General features: G+C 52.5%; 1 protein-coding gene across 1 annotated transcript in view; it reads left to right on the top strand.

The window, feature by feature from the left end:
* SHANK3 (SH3 and multiple ankyrin repeat domains 3) overlaps positions 1-24,750 on the top strand; it is a 172,801-nt gene that overhangs the window by 25,329 nt on the left and 122,722 nt on the right. Inside the window, exons 3-6 of the mRNA XM_032107021.1 lie at positions 576-917; positions 15,212-15,415; positions 17,935-18,006; positions 23,443-23,551. Of these exons, the coding sequence (XP_031962912.1) occupies positions 669-917; positions 15,212-15,415; positions 17,935-18,006; positions 23,443-23,551 (634 nt within the window). The 5' untranslated portion in view covers positions 576-668. The remainder of the gene's footprint in view (positions 1-575; positions 918-15,211; positions 15,416-17,934; positions 18,007-23,442; positions 23,552-24,750) is intronic.

Genomic DNA, 24,750 nt, shown 5'->3' on the forward strand with positions numbered 1-24,750 from the left:
TGGGGGGATCCGTGGGGTCTCCATGGGGTGCCCTGAGCAGGTTTGGGGGGTCCCTTCCCGGATTTCTCCCGGGAATGGGCCCTGCTAAGGGGGATTTGTGGGATCCGGGGGTCGCTTCCCAGATTTCTGCCAGGGAATGGCCCTTCCTGGCGGGATATTCCAGAGGCTCCCTGTGGGAATGTCCCTGTGCATCCCGGGGGTCCCTTCCCAGATTTCTCCCAAGGAACGGTCACTTTTTCGGGATGATCCCTGCTGGCGGTTTGTGGGATCCCATGGGAATGTCCCTGTGCACCCCAAGGGTCCCTTCCCAGGGAACGGTCACTTTTTTGGGATAATCCCTGCTGGCGGTTTGTGGGATCCCATGGGAATGTCCCTGTGCATCCCAGGGGTCCCTTCCCATCTTTCTCCCAAGGAACGGCCCTTCCCGGGCGCTCTCCCTGCCACCTGTGGCAATTCCAGGGCTCCCTCTCCAGACTCCCCCCGTTCTTCCCGGGATCCCCCAGCCGCGATGCCGCTCCCGGGGCTGCTCCCGGAGCTCTCCCGCCGCGTCCCTGACCCTCGGTGTCCCCCCGCAGGGCCCCGGGCGGGCGCTGAGCGCGGCCCCGGCGCGGTGCGGAGCGGAGCCGGTGCGGGAGCGGGTGCGGGCCGCCCGCCGCGGCGCACGGAGCATGCCCCTGAGCCCCGCGGGCAGCAAGCATGAGAGCCCCGAGTCGCCGCCGCCGGAGCCGGAGCGCCAGCCCCGAGCCGCCGGCAGCAGCGGGGAGCCGAGCCCCGGCCTGCGGGAGGAGCCGCGGCTGGAGCCGGCCCGGGGCCCCGGCGGGCCCCGCTCGCCCAAGCTGGCGGCCCCGGCGCGCATGGAGGAGCCCGCGCCCGGCGCCATCGTGGTGCGCATCGGCATCCCCGACCTGCAGCAGACGGTGAGTGACGAGCGAGGGACCGCGCAGGGGATCGGGGAGGGATTCCCGAGCGGCCGGACCGGGATCGCCGCTCAGCCGAGCCGGGATGCGCGCCGGGACCGTGAGCGAGCCGGGATGCGCCCCCCGAGCCGCACCGGGACCGCGACAGCGACAGCGACACACCCGCGCCGGGATGCGCATCCCGGCAGCTCCCGACCCGCTCCCCGATCCGCAGCCAGAGCGGCCCCGATCCGCTCCCAAAGCGGCCCCGATCCGCTCCCTGATCCGCTCCCAAACCGGCCCCGAGCCGCGCCGGGATGCGCATCCCAACAGCTCCCCACCCGCTCCCTGATCCGCATCCACAGCGGCCCCGAACCGCGCCGGGACCGGCCCCGAACCGCACCAGGACCGGCCCCGACCCGCACCCTGATCCCCCGCCCGCATCCTGACCGCTCCCGGCCCCGCTCCCGCAGCACGGGCAAACTTCTCCCCGCCGCGGGCCCGGCAGGACCGGTCCCCATTGCCCCGCTCCTCGGTGTTCCCATCCCGGTGTTCCTATCCCGGTGTTCCCATCCCGGTGGCCCCTCCGGTCCCCGCAGAGCCCGGTGCCAGCGCTGCCATCCCGGGCGGCTCCGGTGCGGCCGCAGCGCGGGGCCGCTGCCCCTCCAGGTGCCCACCGGGAGCGGGCTGGAACCGGGATCGGCTCCGGGAGCGGGACTGGGCCGGGAACGGGGGCGGCTCCAGTGCCGGCCTGGAAGAGGGATCGGCTCCGGGACTGGGATTGGGACTGGGAGCAGCAGGACCGGGCTGTGGGGGCCGCAGCGCTGGCGGGGGAGGGTCACTCGTGTCCGGGGCGCTGGGTGCTCCGCTGGGCCGGACAGTGGAGGTGTGGTGGACACTGGAATGGGGGTGATGGACACTGGAATGGGGGTGATGGACGCTGCCATAGGTGGGATGTGCAGGAGTGACCCAGGAATGACCCAGGAATGACCCAGGAGGGCACAGCCACGCTGAGGGGTCAGCTGGGCGCAGCAGGGTGGCACCACGGGCGGTCATCCTGGGTGGTCCAGGGTCCGGCAGGGCTCAGGGATTGCTGGAGCCAGGAGTCACCTGGAACTGGGGGATTTGTTGGGAACTGGAGCCTGGAATCGCTTGGAATTGGGGGATTTGTAGGGAACTGGAGCCTGGAATCCTCAGGAACTGGGAGATTTGCAGGGAGCGAGGCTGGGAACGCTGAGGGGCTGAATTCCTCTGGAGCTCTGGATCCAGCCCTGGATCCTCATCCCATAAATTCCTCTGGAGCTCTGGATCCAGCCCTGGATCCTCATCCCATAAATTCCTCTGGAGCTCTGGATCTGGCCCTGGATCCTCATCCCATAAATTCCTCTGGAGCTCTGGATCTGGCCCTGGATCCTCATCCCATAAATTCCTCTGGAGCTCTGGATCTGGCCCTGGATCCTCATCCCATAAATTCCTCTGGAGCTCTGGATCTGGCCCTGGATCCTCATCCCATAAATTCCTCTGGAGCTCTGGATCTGGCCCTGGATCCTCATCCCATAAATTCCTCTGGAGCTCTGGATCTGGCCCTGGATCCTCATCCCATAAATTCCTCTGGAGCTCTGGATCTGGCCCTGGATCCTCATCCCATAAATTCCTCTGGAGCTCTGGATCCGGCCCTGGATCCTCATCCCATAAATTCCTCTGGAGCTCTGGATCCGGCCCTGGATCCTCATCCCATAAATTCCTCTGGAGCTCTGGATCCAGCCCTGGATCCTCATCCCATAAATTCCTCTGGAGCTCTGGATCCGGCCCTGGATCCTCATCCCATAAATTCCTCTGGAGCTCTGGATCCGGCCCTGGATCCTCATCCCATAAATTCCTCTGGAGCTCTGGATCTGTGGCTGTTTTCCCACCAGTTTTTCCATAACAAACTCTGCTTGGAGCTGGGAATTCTTTGGGATCATCAGGGTGCCCAGGCAGTTTTCCAGCCCCGACTCCGACTCCATCCCAGCATTCCCAAGCTCAGGACTCCAGCTGGGAAAAGCTCAGGAGCTTCCAGGCAGGATTTGAGGCCGGGAAGTCGCTGCCTGACTTTTCCGTCTCTTCTGGAATTGTCTCCTTTCCAACTCCTCTCCGCTGGGTTTGCTCATCCCGAATCCTTTGGATTCCCTGGAAGTGCTCGAATTCCCAGGAGCAAATCCCCGCCCAGGTTTTCTGAGAATAAAAGGCCTTTTCCTTCGGCACATCCCGGTTTGTATCACCCGCACCTGATCCGGAGTCAGGGAAGAGGGATTGAACTGCCCACACCTGGAAAATCCCACCTGGAGTGGGAGAGCTGCTCCAGGGAGCTGCAATTCCCAAAACCTCTGGAAGCGGTCGCAACACTCGGCATTCCAGAGCTCAGGAAAAGTTTGGATAACGCTGGCAGGTCCCAGAATTCCAGAAAAGTTGGGAAAACGCCCTCAGGTCCGTGCTGGGATTGTTGGGATTGTTTTGTGAGGAGCCAGGAGTCGGGCTTGGAGACCCTGGGGGGATTTTCCAGCTTGGAATTCCATGGGAATAGGAAAATTTGGCAGGGAATGGGGCTGTGGAATGTGTGGTTGTTCCAGGGAATCCATGGGATGCTCCAGTGATCCCAGGGCTGGATTCCAGGGAATCCATGGGATGCTCCAGTGATCCCAGGGCAGGATTCCAGGGAATCCATGGGATGCTCCAGTGATCCCAGGGCAGGATTCCAGGGAAGCCGTGGGATGCTCCACTGATCCCAGGGCAAGATTCCAGTATATCCCATTCCCAGCATATCCCAATCCCAGTCTGGCTGTTCCAGGGAAACCATGGGATGTTCCACTGGTCCCATTACAAGATTCCAGGGAAGCCGTGGGGTGTTCCACCGATCCCAGTGCAGAATTCCAGGGAATTCCAGATTCATTAAATTGATCCCAGCGCAGGATTCCAGGGAAACCTTTGGATGCTCCACTGATCCCAGTGCAGGATTCCAGGGAATCCAGCCGCGATCCCAGATCCAGGCCCAGCCTTGTGCCGGTGTTTCCCATGCTGGAGCTTTTCCATAGGGCAGGGAACCGATTTCCTTGGATACCCTGGAGATTCCCAAACCAGCAATTCCTTTGGAATTCGGTAACCTGGATCATCCCTCCTCCCTCACCCTGAGCTGGGAATGTGATCCCGGGAAAAGGAGGATGCACAAAGCCCTGAAGATCCTTTGGATCCTGCTGGAGCTTCCCAGTCCCATTCCGGAGTCACAGATCCTTCGGGAAGAGCCATTCCCGCCTCCGGCTGCTCCGTGGGAAGGGTGGTGGAGACCTGGGATAAAATTATCCCAACCTCCCACAGGGTCCGGGAGCTCGGAGCCAGATTTTAAGGAGACAGGAACATGCCCAAGCTCGGGTCGGTTCCTCTGGAATAATCGCTGGATTCTGCGCCGTTAAATCCCGTTGGAAAACTCATTCCCGAAGTTTTCCGCGAGCACTTTGGGAGCCTCTGCCCTGTTTGGTAGGAAAAGGTGGCAAAGCCAGGGATAATCCCGGGAATGTGCCGGGTTTTCCTCTCTGTCAGCAGCGCCGGGATCCTGGAGGTGCCGGAGCAAACCTTGGGATGCATCCCATGGGAATGGGCTCACCGGGTGTGATCCCAAAGGTTTTCCGTTCGGTTTCCCTCTGGGAAACTCATTCCAAGGAATCCCAGGCTCAGCACATCCCAGAAAAACTGGGATGTGGAGAGATGAGAGGCTCCTGCAGGCTCGGGAAGCTGCCGGCATTCCCAGGGCTGGAGTTTATGGGAACAGCTTGGAAAAATCCGGGATGTGCAGCCAGGGAGGCTTTTTCCTGAGTTTTCCAAAGGTTTTCCTTCCCTGCTTTGTGCTGGCAACTCTTCTTTTTCCCGCTGAAATCATGGAAAAGCTGGAATGAGGCGGTTCAGATAAAATCCCGGTTGGATTTATCTGGGAGCAGCTCCTGGCCCAGGAATGGGGAGTGTCCAGCTGGAATTCCAGAGGTTTTTCCTGATGTTTTCCAGGATGTGTTGGGATCTCCTGATTTAACCCCTCCCCTGCCCCCTCCTGATCCCTCAATCCTTGGAGTGGGAATTCCCACATTTTCTCCCTTCCGAGGTGGTTTTTAACCGGGAGAATTCCCGGTTTTCCTTGTGCTTTGCCAAGGAGATTCCTTGGTTTCCCGAGGTTTTGTGGGAATGCTGGTTGTGGATTCCTGTGGGATGAGGAAGAGGAGGCTCCCACCCATCCCATGCAGCCGATTCCCGGGAAGGGATGGGAAAACAGGGAAAAGGGAGGGATGGGAGAGGAGATCCCACAGTGGGAATGCGGATTCCAAAGGATGGGAGAGGAGATCCCACAGTGGGAATGCGGATTCCAAAGGATGGGAGAGGAGATCCCACAGTGGGAATGTGGATTCCAAAGGATGGGAGATCCCACAGTGGGAATGTGGATTCCAAAGGATGGGAGAGGAGATCCCACAGTGGGAATGTGGATTCCAAGGGATGGGAGCACCTGGAAAAGGGAGGGATGGGAGAGGAGATCCCACAGTGGGAATGTGGATTCCAAAGGATGGGAGAGGAGATCCCACAGTGGGAATGTGGATTCCAAAGGATGGGAGAGGAGATCCCACAGTGGGAATGTGGATTCCAAGGGATGGGAGCACCTGGAAAAGGGAAGGATGAGGGATCGCTGCTCTTCCCACCAATTCCCTGCCTCCATCCCAAGGCTTTTCCATTCCCTGTTTTCCCAGCACTTCGATCCCGAAATCCACCAAAATTCCCAAATTTCCTCTCTCCCTTCTCCGCTGTCTCAGCCGTGGGAGCCCTGAGAAAATAAAGGGAAAAGCAGGAGAACTGAATCCCTGCAACGGGAAAATCGGGATGTTGGGAATCGCCCTCGGGAACGGCCCCAACCTGTTCCCAAACCTTTGATCCTCGGCTGCTTTTCCGCTGCGGCAAAAATCCTCGGATGTCGATAATTCCCATGGATTTTTCCCCCCCTTTTAGGGAGGGAATCAAAGCGCTTCCAAATAGGCCGGGAGCTGCTTTTCGCTTGGAGCTTCCCATTGTTTTTCCATGGAAATGCGGCGCCTTTCAGATCCGTCGGATCGCGCTCCGTGAATGGAGCAGCTGCTCCGCTTTTTTCTCCCCTCGTTCCCATTCCCATTTTTCCCGTCCCCATCCCCGCAGGTGCTCCACGGCCGGGAGCTGCTGCCTGCGGATTTTTCCAGGCTTTTTGTGGCTTTTTTTTGGGAGCTGTTTTCCCGTGGCGGGCGTTGGAGCATGTGCAGGGAGGATCCGAACGGAGCCTCCCAAAACCCGCTGTGAATCCAATCACTGATCCCAAAAATCCCCTGGAAGGATTCAGGTGCTCACCCGGCTTTAACCTGAAATCCCGGGATTGCTGAGGTTGGAAAAGAATTCCAAGGTCACCAATCCAAGCTGGGCCCGAACTCCGAGTGCCACATCCCGGAATTCCTTGGAAACCTCCAGGGATGGCCACTCCAAACCTCCCTGGGCAGTTCCAAGGCCTGAGTGCCCTTTCCATGGGGAAATTCCCAAATATCCCCTCTGCCCCTCCCCCGGCGCAGCCCGAGGCCGTTCCCTCTTTTCCCGGCCTCATTCCCACAGCAGATCCCGATCCCTGCTGCCTCCGGGCCTCCAGACTTTTCCAGCCCCTTCCCGGCTCCCCCAGGAGTTTTCCAGCCCCTTCCCAGCTCCCCCAGGAGTTTTCCAGCCCTTTCCCAGCTCCCTCTGGAATTTCCCAGCCCTTCCCAGCTCCCTCAGGAATTCTCCAGCTCCTTCCCAGCTCCCTCAGGAATTTCCCATCCCTTTCCCAGCTCCAGTCCCTTCCCGGCTCTCCCAGCGGGAAGAACCCAGAACTTGTGGATCCTCAGTGGGAATCGGGGCAGGAATTCCCTTCATCCCGAGTAGCCGAGAACCCTTCCGAGAGTTTCTTTTCCCATTCCCGCTGTTTAAGGCAATTCCAAGAATTCGAGGCCCCCCCCCCCCCCCCGACTCCCAAGATTTCGATGGCCACAAAAACCCCTGAATCGAAGGAATTATTGGGAAAAAAATTCCCTTTTTTTTCTGTTCCTGGTGGGTGCTGGAAATATTCGGTCGCTCGCCCATTCCTGATAAATCCAGCAGATGGAATTCCGAGCCGTTATTCCCGATTTTTTTCAGTGCTGAGGAATATTTCCAAATGCTAAATTCGTTTTCTTTAAAGGCCAACTTTCCCTCGCCTCAAATCCCTGGAACTTCCTCTTGATTAAGCACGGAATGTGCTCTTCCCGAGAAAAAAAAGGGTGGAAAATGAAAAGATGGGATTGATGTTTTCCATGAAAATCGCTTCAATGGATGCGTTCGGTTCCGGCAAATCCGCTCGGGAGGGGAAAGAAAAGGGAATTTTGGGAAAATCTTTTCGATTCATTAAATTGCAAACGAATCTCACGGATTGATCCGAGTCGGATTTTCCTTAGGAAAAGAGCCGGGGATGGGGAATGCACAACGGCCTCGGTTCTTTGTGGGCGGATTTTGCTGCCGGCGGATTTCTCCCGGCTAAAATCGGGAATTGCTCGGATTCCGATCGATCCGCTTTGTTTGATTGCACTCATGGAGGGCGGCTTTGCCCCCGGGGTGATTCCCGGGATTTGGGCTTGTGCTGGAATATTCCGGGAGCTTCAGCTGCTTGGGATCCTTCGGGATGGGGCGGGGGAATTGTTTAAGGAGTTGTTTGGGATGAATGGGATTTACTTCCATGGAATTGATTGGATTTGCATGGAAAAAGCCACTTAAACGGGATGGAACTGCAGGTTTCCAATCTTTCCTCTGGATTAGGGGCTGGGAAAGTCGGGATGGGGCTGGAAAAGATTTGGGAATGAGGAGACCCCGGGGCTCCATGGGAAGGACTCAGCTGGAAGTGAGAGGGATGAAGGAAAACTTGGAATAAGGAAGGCGGGAAGGATTTAATGGATACGTTTTCCTCAGGCTGGATTGTCCCAGTGGGAATTTCTCCCATTTTTCCGAGCTTTTTTGGCTCCAGGTGGATCCTGTGGATCCATTCCAGGAGCTGAAGGTTTGGGATCACCACAGGGTGGATTTCGCTGATCCCGGGAATGGAAACGCTTGGAAAACTTCCTGCGCTGTGCCCGTGGGATCTCCTGGATCCTGTGGGATCTTCGGGATGGGCTTTGAGGTCCTTCCCAGCCAAAGCAGCCCGGGCTCCTGGAATTCGGGAATCCTTGCCCACGGAATGCCGGCAGTGCCTCGGGAAGGGCCCGCGAGCCGCCCCGGGCTGGGCAGGGGCTGCCAGGGATCCGTGCAGGGAGAGGCCGGGAAAAGCGGGATCTGGCCCGGGATCGGGGCCGCGGGAGCTTTGCTGGGAGCCGGGCAGGGATCGGGAACGGCCTCGTGGCTCTGCACAGCTCCTGCCCGGAGGCAGCGGGGATCGGGATCTGCTGTGGGAATGAGGCCGGGAAAAGAGGGAACGGCCTCGGGCTGCGCCGGGGCAGGGGCAGGGGCAGATCTGGGAATTTCCCCATGGAAAGGGCGCTCAGGCCTTGGAACCACCCGGGGAGGTTTGGAGTCGCCATCCCTGGAGGTGTCCGAGGAATTCCTGGAATTCCACTCCGGGCTCTGGGCTGGGATTGGGCCTGGCTTGGACTCGGTGCCCTTGGAATTCTTTCCCAACCTCACTGATCCCGGAATTCTGGGATTCTCCGAGAGCACCACGGGCGTTCCCAGCCCCTGGAACATCTGGAGCTTCTCCCACTCGTTGTTGGGATGAATTCCGGGATGGCTGCTCCGAGGGCAGCTGAGCTGGAGCTGGATTGGGCTCATTCCTCTCCCCTTTTCCATGGATTTTCCTCCACCGTTCCCTCCTTTTCCTCTCCCACCCCCTGCTATTCCTGGGAAATCCATTTGGAATTCGCTGCCTCACGGATCCCATTCCCAGGCCGAGTTTTCCGTCCTCTGCCGAGCCGGAATGTGCGGGAAGGTTGACAAAACCCCAGGAATTTTTGCTGAGTCTCCTCGGATTTTTTGGGATTTTATGGAATAAATCCCTGTGGGATCTGCTCCAGGATTTGCCATCCCGCTTATTTCAAATTCCGACTTTTTTAGCGGAAAATCCCCCTTAAAATCCCTCAAATTTAATGGAATCTCCCCAGTTTGGGATTTCTTTGCTGTCTGGTTAATCCCAGATCCCATCCCACCCTCCTTCCCAGTTTTTATTGTCCCTATTCCTGGTTTTTCCAGCCTTTGGTGGCACATCCATGCAAATTTTTAATTAATTAAAAGCACCCGAGAAAGGATTCGTTAAATCTCATCCACTGCCACGCTCCAGGAATTTTGGTTTTCCATGGAAAAATTCCTCCAGCTGGGCTGTTAAAGCTCCTTTTTCCAGTGGATCCCGGTTGGAATCAAACATTCCAGAGCCGCTTTTGCCCTGGATCTGTAATTACATCCCGACATTCACGGGTCACCGATTAATTCATTAACGATGGTCGATTAATTAACCAATCAGCAAACCTCAAATCCTCCCCCCCGCTCCCATCGGGGATCAATGGAAATTCCGGCTTTTTCTTTTTTTTAATCCCGGGTTTTTTTACGGAATGAGGGAAGCCTGGAGCAACGAGCAGGACAAGGAGCGAGAATTGGGAATGATGGAATTTTTGGGAGTGGGAAAAGATTTGTGGGAGGTTTTCGTGGGAATTAGGGAATGGTTTGGGTGGGAAAAGTCCTTAAAGAGCCTCAAATTCCAATGGGGAGCCAGGATGATCCGAGCTCATCCAAGCCCGCCTGGAATTTGATAAGGAAATTCCCTAAAAATTGAAAAATTCGGAATTACCCAAGCATGCTTCTCTGATTTATTAATAACCAAGAAATTAATCATTTATTAATTAATCATTTATTAATTAATCATTTATTAATTCATACTTCCCACCCAAATCCTCCTCCTCTTTTCCTTCCCGTTAAAACCTCGGCACCTTCCCCTTGGAATTCCGTTGGATCCAAATCCCGATTTTATTTGTGCGTGGAACCAAATCTCATCTTTCACGATTAAGATTTCCCATGGCCAATTCCCATTTTTCCCAGGCAAAACTTTGGAATTTTTACCCACGTTGTTCCTAATCCAGATTTTTAGTGCATGGAATCCTCAGATCCTTGGCTTTTTCCCTGGAGTTTTCCCGACTTTTTTTTTTTGGTGCTGTCTCATCCTAAATAACCGGATCCTTGTTTTTTGTGGGAAGCAGGAGAGAAAATTCCATAGGAACCCAGAGGAACGTGCGGGGTTTAAAGCCGAGCTCGGCCTTAACGGCAGGAAAATCCCGGTTTTATCCGGATAAAGCACGGATAGGAGGGAATATTCCCCCTCTTATTCCCTTTCTTTCCCAGCTCCGGCTTCAGGATTTTTCCTGGGAATCCGAGCGTGGAGCTGGGATTGCCTGGGAACGACCCCGCTGGGAGCGTCCAACCAATCCCGGCGGGATTGATCCGGAGGGGAGGGGTTGGATAAAGTTATCAACATTCCCGGGATTTCTGTGGCTTTTAATTAAAAGCTCCGGAGCGGCCGCTTCCGGAGGCTCCCGCTGGAGCCATGGAAAACAGGGATACGCCATCCATGGGATTTTGTCCTTTCGGAGCATCTGAGGGGACACGGAGGGAGGATGAGGAAAAGACAGAGCCGCCGGTGGGAAAAGTTGGGAAGTTTCACTCCGGGATGGAGCGGCCGGTGAGTGCTGGAATTTCCACCAAATTCCCACCGGGAATTCCCACCCGGATTGGAAGGGTGGAGAGGATGGGGAGGGAGGAATGATGTCATTCCAAGAGGTTATTCCATCGGGAAAAGGGATTTTCGGGAATGCCTTCAATGCCGGCTTTGGTGTCGAGCTTAAAGAGCAACGAACAGAGCTGGGATGTTCCGTGGAAAACTGGGAAATTCCATGGAAAACCAGGAAACTCGGCAGCTTCTGGGAAAGAATTCCCGGGGAGGTTTAACCGTTGGGTTTTCCTGGGAATGTGTTTGGAATCTTGAATGAGATTGGATCCAAAGGATGGGATTGATGAGAATTCCATGGATTTCTGGAAAGGCTGGGATGGCTCCAGGGGGAAAGGAAGGAGCTTGGAATTCCTGAGGATGAGTTGTGTTTTTTTGGGAAAGTCCTGAGGGAAGGAGGGAGAACATTCCAAGGTTGTCGCTTTGGTGTTAAAAATTTGGGAAGGAATTTTGGGAATAAGGAGATGTGGGGGGGGGGGAAGCCACTGCATCCAGTGGATCCTGGTGATCCTGAGGGACCGGGAAAAATCCTGGAAAATCAGTGAGAATCCCAGAAAATCCAGAATAAATCCTGGGAAATCCAGAATAAATCCCAGGGAATCCAGAGAAATCCTGGGAAATCCAGAGAAATCCTGGGAAAGGGCCTCGCTGGTGCTGCTTCCCAGGGAAAATTCCAGCCTCGATCCGGTGGATCAGGAGCTGCCCGGGATGGACTGGGATGGCTTTTCCAGGGATTTTAGAGGAATTCCTGGGAGTTTTCCTGGTGTGCTTTGGAATAGGAAAAATGGGAATCCGAGAGGAACCTCGGAGCTCTCCTTTATCCCAGGGAATGATGGAAAGAATCCCACGGGAAGCCCTGAGCAGGATGTGGGGAGCAGATTCCCTGGAAAAGTCTGGGAGGTGGATCCAGGGAATGCCGGATCCCGCAGATCCTGATGCTCCTGGATGGATCGGGAAAAATCCTGGAAAAGTGAGGTCAGGGCCAAGGGAATGATGCTTCCCAAGGGAAAATTCCAGCCTTGATCCGTTGGCTCAGGAGCTGCCAGGGATGGACTGGGATGGCTTTTCCAGGGAATTGTGGTGGTGGAGTTGGAATTCCTGACAGTTTTCCCGGCGTGTTTTGGAATGGGAGACAAAGGGAATCCGAAGGGAACCTTTATCCCGGAAAAGTGCTGGAGCAAATCCCACAGGAAGCCCTGGGCAGGACGGGAGCAGAGGATTCCCTGGAAAAGCCTGGGAATGCCGGATCCTCGGGATGTGGAGGCCGAGGACATCCTGAGGGTGACAATCCCTGGCCAAGCCGGGATCACCAGCATGGAATGGACATTCCAAGCTTTTGGGGACTTTGGGAATATTGGGGCGGCCGGGGCTGTGGGTGCTGCGGAAAGCTCGGAATTCCGGGATTTTCGGATGGATTTTTCCACCGCAAATCACCGGGTGGGATTTAGGGATTGGCTTTTGAGGGATGACTCAACATCCAACGCCCTTCCTGATGGATCAGCCCCCGATTCCTGGGAAATTCCCAAATCCTTTGTTTTCCCGGCTCCAAGAAGGGCCGGAGCTCCAGGTGCTTCCTGGATCCTCCCTCCCGCCCTTATCCCGTTTTTCCTTTTGCTGGAAGCGGCTTCTCCCAGGCCGGAATTGAGCTCCGGGAGCGGCAGGGCTGGAATTTCCCTCAGGAAATGATCTAAGCCCCGAAATTCCCGATGGTTTTCCCAGTTGGCTCCTTAAACTGGTCCCAGTTTGCCTTCGGAGGGTGGGAAACTCCTGCGGATTCCTCCTCTCCTCCAGGATTGCTTTTCCCTGGATTTCTGAAAATCCCAAATCCTTCCTGGGATTGGGGTCAGGAATGATGGGAATGGGGACATCCGGCCTGTGCCAAGGTGGGATTTGGGAGCTCCAGGTGGGAATTCTCATGGATATTCCCAATCCTGTGGCTCTGATCCCTTCTCCCAGGAGAATCCCATGGGATTTTCCACCCTCTGGGATCTTGGGAAGAACTGAGGACTGGAATGATGGGAATGACGGGAATGATGGGAATGATGGGAATGGGGACATCCGGCCTGTCCCAGGCTGGGATTTGGGAGCTCCAGGTGGGAATTCTCATGGATATTCCCAATCCTGCGCCCCCGATCCCTTCTCCCAGGAGAATCCCATGGGATTTCCCCCCCTGTGGGAGTGGGAACGCTGCCGGAATGCCTTGAAAGGAGTAACCGGGAAGAAAACCGGGATCCTTGGAGAAATCCAATCAGAATCCTTGGAGGAAAGCCGGGAACGTTCCCTGGGCCTGGATTGCGCCTGGAACTTTGTCCCAGTTTTCGGAAGAGCCGTGCCCGGAGCTGTTCCTTAGGGATGGACCCGGATCCGTTGTCCTTTGTCCGGAGCCTCCGGTCACCTTTCCCTTCTTCCCCTTTTTCCTGTTGTTGTTTCCTGGAATTTGGGATCGCCGGAGCCGCACGCGGCGGAGAAGCTCTGGATGTGCTGCCAAATTCCGGAGCAGCCCAAATTCCAGCCCCGATCCTGGATCCGCATCACTCCCCCGATGAATTCCCACACCGGGAATCCTGCTTGTCCTTCACCTTTTCCCGGTTTTTTCGGGATTAACGGAGCTCTCCCTGCTTTTGGCACTTCAGTTCTCCGATAGGGAATGTGCTGGAGGGATTTTGGGAATCCAATTTGTAGGATTGGGATCTTCCCCGTTCCCATTCCCGAAGGAATTCTGGTGGATTCCTCCTCTCCATTCCTTTGGCCGCTCCATCCTGGAGGTCGATTTTCCCATTCCTTCCATCCATTGGCTCCCAGATTCCAACGTGATCCCAGGAAATTCCCTTCTCCCCCCCTTTCCTGTTGTTTCTTTTCCATTTCCTTTCTCATCCATGAAGAATTCCCAGCTTTTTTCCAGCTCCTCAGGGATTGTTGAATGCCGCTTCTTTAAAGCTGGAATATTGGCTGGATCCCGTCCGGCATCCCGACATTCCTGACGGTTGAATTCCTCATTTCCCATGGGTTTGACCCTCCCTAAATCCCACCAAATCCCAAATCCCATCCTTCCCTCCCTCTTTCCCGCCATTCCCACGGGGAACGCGATGAATTCCTGCCGGGTCCCGCTGGCTCCCGGTTCCGTGTGCGTTCCCACGGGGTTCTGCTCCCGCTGGCTCCCGGTTCCATGTGCGTTCCCACGGGGTTCCGCTGACTCCGGGTTCCGTGTGCGTTCCCACCGGCTCCCGCTTGACTCCCGGGTTCCGTGTGCATTCCCACGGGGTTCCGCTGACTCTGGATCCCGCTCCCGCTGGCTCCCAGTTCCGTGTGCGTTCCCACCGGATCCCGCTGACTCCAGCTCCCACTCCCGCTGACTCCCGGTTCCGTGTGCGTTCCCACCGGGTTCCGCTGACTCCGGATCCCGCTCCCGCTGACTCCCGGTTCCGTGTGCGTTCCCACCGGGTTCCGCTGACTCCGGCTCCCGCTCCCGCTGACTCCCGGTTCCGTGTGCGTTCCCACCGGGTTCCGCTGACTCTGGATCCCGCTCCCGCTGACTCCCGGTTCAGTGTGCGTTTCCACTGGGTTCTGCTCCCGCTGGCTCCGGGTTCCGTGTGCGTTCCCACCGGCTCCCGCTGACTCTGGATCCCGCTCCCACTGACTCCCGGTTCAGTGTGCGTTTCCACTGGGTTCTGCTCCTGCTGGCTCCGGGTTCCACGTGCGTTCCCACCGGGTTCCGCTCCCGCTTGACTCCGGATCCTGCTCCCGCTGACTCCCAGTTCCGTGTGCGTTTCCCACCGGCTCCCACTCCCGCTGACTCCGGCTCCCGCTCCCGCTGGCTCCCGGTGCCGTGTGCGTTCCCACCGGGTTCCTCTCCCGCTGGCTCCCGGTTCCGTGTGTGTTCCCACCGGGTTCCGTGTGCGTTTCCCACCGGATCCCGCTCCCGCTGACTCCCGGTCCCGTGTGCGTTCCCACCGGGTTCCGCTGACTCCGGATCCCGCTCCCGCTGGCTCCGGCTCCCGTGTGCGTTTCCCACCGGGTTCCTCTCCCGCTGACTCCGGCTCCCGTGTGCGTTCCCACCGGCTCCTGCTGACTCCGGCTCCCGCTGACTCCGGCTCCCGCTGACTCCCGGTCCCGTGTGCGTTTCCCACCGGGTTCCTCTCCCGCTGACTCCCGGTCCCGTGTGCGTTCCCACCGGGTTCCTCTCCCGCTGACTCCCGGTCCCGTGTGCGTTCCCACCGGGTTCCTCTCCCGCTGACTCCCGGTCCCGTGTGCGTTCCCACCGGGTTCCTCTCCCGCTGACTCTGGATCCCGCTCCCACTGACTCCCGGTTCAGTGTGCGTTTCCACTGGGTTCTGCTCCTGCTGGCTCCGGGTTCCGTCTGCGTTCCCACAGGGTTCCGCTCCCGCTTGACTCCGGCTCCCGCTCCCGCTGACTCCCGGTCCCGTGTGCGTTTCCCACCGGGTTCCTCTCCCGCTGACTCCCGGTCCCGTGTGCGTTCCCACCGGGTTCCTCTCCCGCTGACTCCCGGTCCCGTGTGCGTTCCCAGAAGTGTCTCCGGCTGAATCCCGACGTTCCCGTGTGGGTGTCCAAGCAGCGCATCCTGTGCACGCTCAACCACAGCCTCAAGGATGTGCTCAACTACGGCCTCTTCCAGCCGCCCTTCAACGGCCGCGCCGGGAAGTTCCTGGACGAGGAGCGGCTGCTGCGGGAATATCCCCTGAACCCCGACACGCCCGTGCCCTACCTGGAGGTGCGACCGCGGGGCCGCTGCCACGGGGGCTGCCCGGGGCCTGGGGTCGGATGGGTTCGGGCGAGTTTCGTTTTATTTTATTTTATTTTATTTTATTATTTCATTTCATTTCATTTCATTTCATTTCATTTTATTTCATTTTATTTTATTTTATTTTATTTTATTTTATTTCGTTTCATTTCATTTCATTTCTTTTCATTTTTTATTCTATTCTATTTTATTTTATTTTTATTTTATTTTATTTTTATTTTATTTTATTTTTTATTCTATTTTATTTTTATTTTATTTTATTTTATTTTAATTTTTTTATTTTTATTGTTATTTTCTTTTTAATTTTGCTTCTAATTTTTATTTTATTTTACTTTATTTTACATTATTTTACTTTATTTTATTTTATTTTATTTTATTTTAATTTTTTTATTTTTATTGTTATTTTAGTTTTAATTTTACTTCTAATTTTTACTTTACTTTATTTTACTTTATTTTACTTTTTTTACTTTATTTTATTTATTTATTTTATTTTATTTTTAAATTTTTATTGTTATTTTATTTTTAATTTTACTTCTAATTTTAATTTTACTTTACTTTACTTTATTTTTTTTATTTTATTTTAATTTTTTTATTTTTATTGTTATTTTATTTTTAATTTTACTTCTAATTTTTATTTTACTTTATTTTACTTTATTTTATTTTATTTTTTTAGTTTTAAATTAATTTTTATTTTATTTTATTTTATTTTATTTTATTTTTATTTTTATTTTATTTTATGGTATATTTATTTTATGTTGGTTATTTAAATATTATTTTTATTTTATTTTATTTTGCTTTATTTTATTTTAATTTATTTTTATTTTTATGTTATTTTTAATTTTTATTTTTATTTTATTTTATTTTATTTTGCTTTATTTTAATTTTATTTTAATTTAGTTTTATTTTATATTTATTTTATTTTGGTTTTTTAATTTTTTTAAATTTTATTTTGATTTAATTTAATGTAATTTTATTTTATTTTATTTTGCTTTATTTTATTTTAATTTAATTTTATTTTAGTTTAGTTTGGTTTGGTTTGGTTTATTTTCTTCTATTTTATTTTATTATATTTTGCTTTATTTAATTTAATTTCTATTTTATTTTGTTTTTCTTTGTTCACGTTTCTTTTAATTAATTAAATTAAATTTAATTTTGTTTTATTTCGTTTTACTTTCATTCACATTAATGAATTTAATTTAATTTAAATTTGTTTTGTTTTGCTTTGTTTTCTTTTCTCGTAATTAATTTAATTTATTTTAAATTAAATTTTAATTTAATGTAATTTTAGTTTTATTTTATTTCATTTCATTTTGTTTTATTCTGTCTTGTTCTATTTTAATTTATTTTAATTTAATTTTATTTTATTCTATTCTATTTAATTTAATTTTCTTTTCTTTTAACTATTTTATTTTATTTATTTTTTATTTTATTTTGTTTTGCTTTATTTCATTTCGTTTCACCTTTATCTTGTATCTTCTCTCACCTCTTCATCTCTAACCTTTCATCTTTATTTTTAATCTTCCATCTTTATCTCTCATCTCATATCTCACATCCATCTCTTATCTTTATCGCGTATCTGATCTTTATCTCTTATCTCATCTCGCTTTATCTCTTATCTTTAATCTGCATCTTTCCTCTTTTTTACCTCATCTCTTATCTTCAGATCCTGCCTTCATCTCTCCCCTATTACCTTTATCTCTTATCTTTCACCTGAATTTTCCATCTCTTATCTCTTATCGCTTATCTCACTCTTGTCTTTATCTCTTCTCTTTGTATCTATCTTATCTCTTGTCTCTTATCTCTTTTCTCTTTTCTCTTTTTTCTCTTTTTTCCTCTTTTCTCTTTTCCCTCTTTTTTCTTATCTCTTATCTCTCTTATCTCTCTTATCTCTCTTATCTCTCTTATCTCTCATCTCTCTCATCTCTCATCTCTCTCATCTCTCTCATCTCTCTTATCTCTCTTATCTCTCTTATCTCTCTTATCTCTCATCTCTCTCATCTCTCTCATCTCTCTTATCTCTCTTATCTCTCTTATCTCTCTTTTCTCTCTTATCTCTCTTATCTCTCTTATCTCTCTTATCTCTCTTTTCTCTCTATTCTCTCTTTTCTCTCTTTTCTCTCTTTTCTCTCTCATCTCTCTCTTCTCTCCTCTCTCATCTCTCTCATCTCTTATCTCTTATCTCTTATCTCTTTTTTTCTCTTTTTTCCTCTTTTCTCTTTTCCCTCTTTTTTCTTATCTCTTATCTCTCTTATCTCTCTTATCTCTCTTATCTCTCTTATCTCTCTTATCTCTCTCATCTCTCTCCTCTCTTATCTCTCTTATCTCTCATCTCTCTCATCTCTCTTATCTCTCTTTTCTCTCTTATCTCTCTTTTCTCTCTTATCTCTCTTATCTCTCTCATCTCTCTCATCTCTCATCTCTTATCTCTCATTGCTGATCTCTGATCTCTGCCAACCCCTTATCTCTTACCTCCCCTCTTATCTCCACAGTTCCGCTACAAGCGCCGCGTGTACTCGCAGCCGCTGCTGGATGACAAGCAGTTCGCCAAGCTCCACACCAAGGTGATTCCCACGCAATTCCCCTGGAATTCCCCCTGAATTCCCACGGAATTCCCCCGCGATTCCCACGGAATTCCCCCGCGATTCCCCCGCGATTCCTCTGGAATTCCCCCGCAATTCCCACGGAATTCCCCCGCGATTCCCACGGAATTCCCCCACAATTCCCCCGCAATTCCCATGGAATTCCCCCATAATTCCCACGGAATTCCCCCGCGATTCCCACGGAATTCCCCCACAATTCCCCCGCAATTCCCATGGAATTCCCCCATAATTCCCATGGAATTCCCCCGCAATTCCCACGGAATTCCCCCACAATTCCCCCGCAATTCCCATGGAATTCCCCCGCAATTCCCACGGAATTCCCCCACAATTCCCCCACAATTCCCCCACGATTCCCCCGCGATTCCTTTGGAATTCCCCCTGAATTCCCATGGAATTCCCCCGCAATTCCCACGGAATTCCCCCGCGATTCCCACGGAATTCCTCCACAATTCCCCCACAATTCCCATGGAATTCCCCCATAATTCCCATGGAATTCCCCCGCAATTCCCCCACGATTCCCCCGCGATTCCCACGGAATTCCCACAGAATTCCCACGGAATTCCCCCACAATTCCCCCGGAATTTCCCCGCAATTCCCCTGCAATTCCCCCGGAATTCCCATGGAATTCCCCCACAATTCCCCCACGATTCCCACGGAATTCCCACGGAATTCCCCCACAATTCCCCCGCAATTCCCCCGCAATTCCCACGGAATTCCCACGGAATTCCCCCACAATTCCGGGCTATCCCGAGCAACCCCAGCATTCCCGGGACATTCCCACGGATTGCATCCCGCCACCTGCAGAAATCTGGGATCACGGATTCATTCCAGCCGGGAATTGCGCCTGGAGAGCCCCAAGGGGCTCATCCCCGCCCTGCTTTATTCCCAGGGCTTTTCCCAGATTTTCCCCAGCTTTTCCAGGCCCTGATTCCCGGCTGGAATCCCGAAATCCACTGGAAAATGCTCCCGGTCTCGCTCATGTCGGGGTTATCCCAAAATGAACTCCGAAGGGATCATGGGGATGTTCGGAAAACCGGGATTCAAAGCTCCTGAAATCCCAGGATTCCGTGGCCCGCTTTGGGAATTCCGGATCCCCTCTCCCGCTGCCTTTCCCTCGGATGGAATTCCAGCATCCCATAAAAAAATCCAGGCATGGGAATTGCGGGAAGGTCTGGAATTTTTCGGATGCCGGCAGCTCCGCGGAGACTTTGGAATTTCCCGGGAAGCCGGAGTGGGAAAGGAGGGAAGGGGAGGCCTGGAGAGGCTCCTGGGAATGGGAAGGGGCCGGGAGTTGTTGGGATCTGCTTTGGGATGGGAGCGGGATTGGCCGGGCTCTGCTGCTGCTGCTTCCCAGAATTCCCGGTGAGGGACAATGGAGGAGCCCCTTCCATGGATTTCTGGTGTTCTGGTGCTTTTCTGGAGCCTGTGGATGTTTGGGAAGGAGCTTTTCCTTGGGCTTTTCCCTTTTCCCTTTTCCTTTTCCCCCTTTTCCTTTTCCCTTTTCCCTTTCCCTTTTCCCTTTTCGTTTCCCTTTCCCCCTTTCCCTTTTTTTCCCTTTTTCCCCCTCTTCCCTTTTCCCATTTTCCTTTTCCTTGGGAAGGAGCCTTTCCTTTTGCCTTTTCCATTCTCCCTTTCCCTTTTCCTTGAGCTGCTGCTTTTCCAGACCCCATGGATATATGGGAAGGAGCTTTTCCTTTCTCTTTTCCCTTTCCCCCTTTCCCTTTTCCTTTTTCCCTTCTCCCCTCTCCCCTCTCCCCTCTCCCCTCTCCCTTCTCCCTTTTCCCTTCTCCCTTTTCTCATTTCCCATTTCCCTTTTCCCATTTCCCTTTTCCTTTTTCCTTTTTCCCGCCTTTTCCCTTTCCCCTTTTCCCATTTCCCTTTTCCTTGAGCTGCTGCTTTTCCAGAGCCCATGGGTGGAAGGAGCTTTTCCCTTTCCCCTTTTCCCTTTTTTTTCCCTTTTTCCCCTCTTCCCTTTTCCCATTTTCCTTTTCCTTGGGAAGGAGCTTTCCCTTTTCCCGTTCCCTTTTTCCCTTTTTCCCTTTTTCCCTTTTTCCCTTTTTCCCTTTTTCCCTTTTTCCCTTTTTCCCTTTTTCCCTTTCCCCTTTTCCATTTTCCCTTTTTCCCTTTTTCCCTTTTTCCCTTTTCCCTTTTCCATTTTCCCTTTTTCCCTTTTCCCTTTTCCCTTTCCCCTTTCCTTTCCCTTTCCCTTTTCCCTTTTCTTTCCCCATTCCCTTTTCATTTCCCTTTCCCCTTTTACCATTTCCTTTTTCCCCCCTTTTCCCCTCTTCCCTTTTCCCTTTTCCTTTTTCCTTGGGCTGCTGCTTTTCCAGAGCCTGTGGGATTTTGGGAAGCAGCTTCCCCCTTTCCCTTTTCCCTTTTCCCTTTTCCCTTTCCCCTTTTCCCTTTCCCTTTCTCTTTTCCCTTTCTCTTTTCCCTTTCCCTTTCCCTTTCCCTTTCCCTTTCCCTTTCCCTTTCCCTTTCCCTTTTCCCTTTTCCCTTTTCCTTTTTCCCTTTCCCTTTCCCTTTCTCTTTTCCCTTTCCCTTTCCCTTTCCCTTTTCCTTTCCCTTCCCCTTTCCCTTTCCCTTTCCCTTTCCCTTTCCCTTTCCCTTTCTCTTTTCCCTTTCCCTTTTCCCCTTTCCTTGAGCTGCTGCTCTTCCCGAGCCCGTGGGATTTTGGGAATGCCGGATGGGACCAGCGAGGCCTCAAAGGCACAATTCCAGTAGGGATAAGCACCAATCCATCCTCATTCCGTGCCCGTTGGAGCGACACCGAGCGGCCTCGGGACAGCGGGCACGGATCGACATTTCCCGGGAAAGGGTGGGATTGGAGCAGCTCCGGCAGCCGGATCCGGAGGGAAGCGGCAGCAGGGATGGGCTCCTGGCTGGCGCGGGGACACCGGGACACCCGGAGAGCCTCGGGAACGGTACCGGCTCCGGGGGAACATCGGGATAACGGCCGGGGGTCGTTCCGGGATTCCGGGATAACGGAGCCGGGAATGGGATGCTCCAGGGAATGGCTGGGAATCCAGCATGGAGATTCCGCAGGGTTTGGATGCTGGGGAATTCCCGCTCCGGTTCCTGGGGAATTCAGGGGGGTTCCGGCTTGGATTTCTGGGAATTTCGGCTTCAATTTCTGGGAATTTCTACTTCAGTTCCTGGGGGCTTTCTCCTTGAAATCCCAGGAATTTCTGCTTCAGTTCCTGAGAAATTCCTGCTGCAGTTTCTGGGAATTTCTGTTTCAAATCCTGGGAATTTCTGTGTCAGCTCCCGGGGGTGTCCAGCTTCGGTTTCTGGGAAGTTCCTACTTTGGTTTTTGGGGAATTTCTGCTTCAAATCCTGGGAATTTCTGCTTCAATTTCTTGGAGTTTCTGCTTTGGTTTCTTGGGAATTTTTGCTTCAATTTCTGGGAATTTCTGCTTCAGCTCCTGGGGGGATTTCTGTCTCAAATCCTGGGAATTTCTGCTTCAGTTTCTCGGAGTTCATGCTTTGGTTTCTCGGGAATTTCTCCTTCAGTTTCTGGGGAATTCCTGCTTTGGTTTCCAGGAATTTCTGCTTTGGTTTGTGGGAGTTTCTGCTTCAAATCCTGGGAATTTCTCCTTCAGTTTCTGGGAATTTCTGCTTCAGTTCCTGGGGAACTCACGCTGTGATTTCTGGGAGGTTCCAGCTTCGATTTCTGGGAATTTCTGTTTCAGTTTCTGGGGAATTTTTGCTTCAAATCCTGGGAATTTCTCCATCGGTTTCTGGGAATTTCTGCTTTTCTATGTGTTTAATACTGAGATTTTCCTTGGAAAACCTGGGATTCGTGGCTCTGTCTGGTTCCTCGGGCAGGGAAATGTTGGATTTTCTGGGATTTAAAGGGCTGGACAGGATTGACGGGATTGTGGGACATCCCGAGGCTCTGGAATATCCGGAATCTTGCAGCCTCTGGATGGTGTCACCCGAATCAAAGCAAAGCCGGAAAACTTTCCGAGTTTAGAGTCCATGATTCCCGGTGCCATGGCTCCAGAGATTCCCACCGGGATGAGTTGTCCAATTCCAGAGGCCGGGAACGGCTCCACGTTTTCCTGCCGCGCCGGGAAATCCATAATTTCCCATTTCTGTGGGATCAATGAATCCATTTGCTGCTGCCCGGGAGCGGGAGGCGGATCCATGGATCTGCTCCGGCCTCTCCCAGCTCCAAGGGCACGGCCGGCCTTAATTCCAGCTCTTTGGAGCAAACCGGAGCCTGGGAGAGGATTCCATTTTCCCTGGATTTCTGGGAAGAGCAGCGGGAAGGGGCTGGGCCGCGATCCCGCTTTTCCAGCGCCCATCCTGCCAGGAATAACGAGCAGAATGTTTTTATTCCGGGGGCACCTGGAAATATTGGAAAACCTGGCCCAGAATTCCTGGAGTTCTTGAAAGAATGGGATCGCATTCCTTGCCCGCCGGGGTTTCGGGAAAGGAATTCCTGGGCTGGGGAAGGAACGCGAGATTCCTTCTTTCCTCCGATTCCTTGGCGGGAATTCCCTCTTTTAATTCCTTCCCTTCCCATTCCGGAGGGAGAAGCTTTTCCCCTCTCTGTTCCCACTCCGTGAGTTTCTCCCCTCTGGAGGGTTTGGATTTTCCCGGTGCTGCCAGAAGCTCCTGGAGCTCTCCTGGGAAAAATCCTCCCTCTTCCAACTCCTGGAAATAGGGAAAAATGCCCTCAACTTTCCCAGGAATCGCCTGCCGGGCTCCCTGAAAATGATCATTTTTCCATATGGAATTAAGGGGGGAAATGTTGGAATAGGAGTTTTTCCCTGGATTTCAAATCTGGCTTCAACGTCACCCTTTGCTTGGAGCTTTTCCCAAATTTTTCCCTCGGCTCCCGACAGTTCTGCTGCGTCAGATTTTCCAGGACCTTTCCCAAAGCCGGATTTTGCGAGGTGGGGTTGGAATAAGCTGCCCCAAAAAAATCCTCCGAGGAAAAGTCTGGAAATCTGGGAATGTGGGAGCTGGGATTTTCACACCGGAGCCATTCCTGCCTCCGCAATTCCCGGAATTCGGGAATTTAATAATGACCTCATCGAGCTGAGCTTCCCAAAGTGGAAAAAAGCCAGGAAAAATCCCAACAATTCGGGAATTAAAGGCAAATCTTTGGGAATTCAGGCTTGGGAGAGCAAAATTCCGTCTTTGGGATAGAGGGGGGACTGGAAGTTGGAATTCCCGTGGGATGTTCCAGCAATCCCGGTTTGAGGAGACGATGGAAGGACAATTTTCCGTGTGGATTTGCGGCACATCCTCACGGGATTTGACCCCGTTATCCCGATTTTTTTGTTTCGATTTTTCGGGATGGGGATGTTTCCCTGGTGGATTTTTTGGGATTGCTGGCGGAATTTGGGGATGTTAACGGCGGGGGTTTTTTTTTCCCGGATCCAGGCGAATCTGAAGAAATTCATGGAATACGTGCAGATGCTGAACTCGGAGAAGGTCTGCAGGCTGCTGGAAAAGGGGCTGGATCCCAACTTCCACGATCCCGACACCGGAGGTGAGTTCCGCCTTTTCCTCTGGATTCGGGAGCGCTTCAGGACCCGCCGCGGAAGGATCAGCTCAACATTCCCTCTTCCTTCCCGGAATTCCTCCAGGATTTCCTCTGGAAGTGTTTTCCACGCTCTCCCGGTTGTTTTTTGGGGGGGGGGGTTTACGGCACAATTCCCACTTTTTGGGGGATTTTGGGAATGTGGCATTCCTCAGGGACAGCTCTTCCCTTCCCAGTCCCTGCTGGGGTTTGCTGGGATGGGATCCCACGTTATTCCTGTGGGATGGAGGGTTTGGGATGTTTTCCCTTCCCGTTCCCGTGTTGTTTCCAATCCCGGCCTTTTCCGGCCGCTGTTGGATGGAGGAATTGGAATCTCTCAGCAATTCCTGGATTGGGAGCTTTGGGCTTTTTTGGGAATGTTGTTTTGCTTCCCGTGGATTTCCTGGGAAGCCTGGGCTGGATGCTGGAAGAGGAGGGTGGGAATGAGCCGGGAATGAGCTGGGAATGGGCTGGGAATGGGATGGGAATGGGCTGGGAATGGGAAGGGAATGGGAAGGGAATGGGAAGGGAATGAGCCAGGAATGAGCCAGGAATGAGCCGGGAATGAGCCGGGAATGGGATGGGAATGAGCCGAGAATGAGCCGGGAATGAGCTGGGAATGAGCCGGGAACGAGCCGGGAATGAGCCGGGAATGTGCCGGGAATGTGCCGGGAATGAGCTGGGAATGTGCTGGGAATGAGCCGGGAATGTGCTGGGAATGTGCTGGGAATGTGCTGGGAATGAGCTGGGAATGTGCTGGGAATGTGCTGGGAATGGGCTGCTCCACTCCGGCTCCATCTCTGGCCAGCAGAATTCCATGGAACCCAAGCATTCCCAAAGTTCCGCCTGTGGGATGCATCCCGCAGGATCCCCGGCTGCTCCTCATGGTTCTGGGATTGCTCCAAGAATTCCCCCATCCCATCCCATCCCATCCCATCCCATCCCATCCCATCCCATCCCATCCCATCCTTGTGGAACCTGATCCGGGATTTGCTTTTCCTTCGGGATAACGGGAACAGCCTCGGAGCTCCTGACACAAATTCCATCTTAAAAAGCGGAATGGGGACCCAAAGCCTGGAATTTTTGGAATTCCAGCAGCCAAATTTTCCTCCTTTTCCGCACAAGCGCTCCCTTCATCCCATCGGGAATGCGGCTGGAATTCCCGCTGG

This window comes from Corvus moneduloides, chromosome 4 (assembly GCF_009650955.1).
Source record: "Corvus moneduloides isolate bCorMon1 chromosome 4, bCorMon1.pri, whole genome shotgun sequence".
NCBI lineage: Eukaryota > Metazoa > Chordata > Aves > Passeriformes > Corvidae > Corvus > Corvus moneduloides.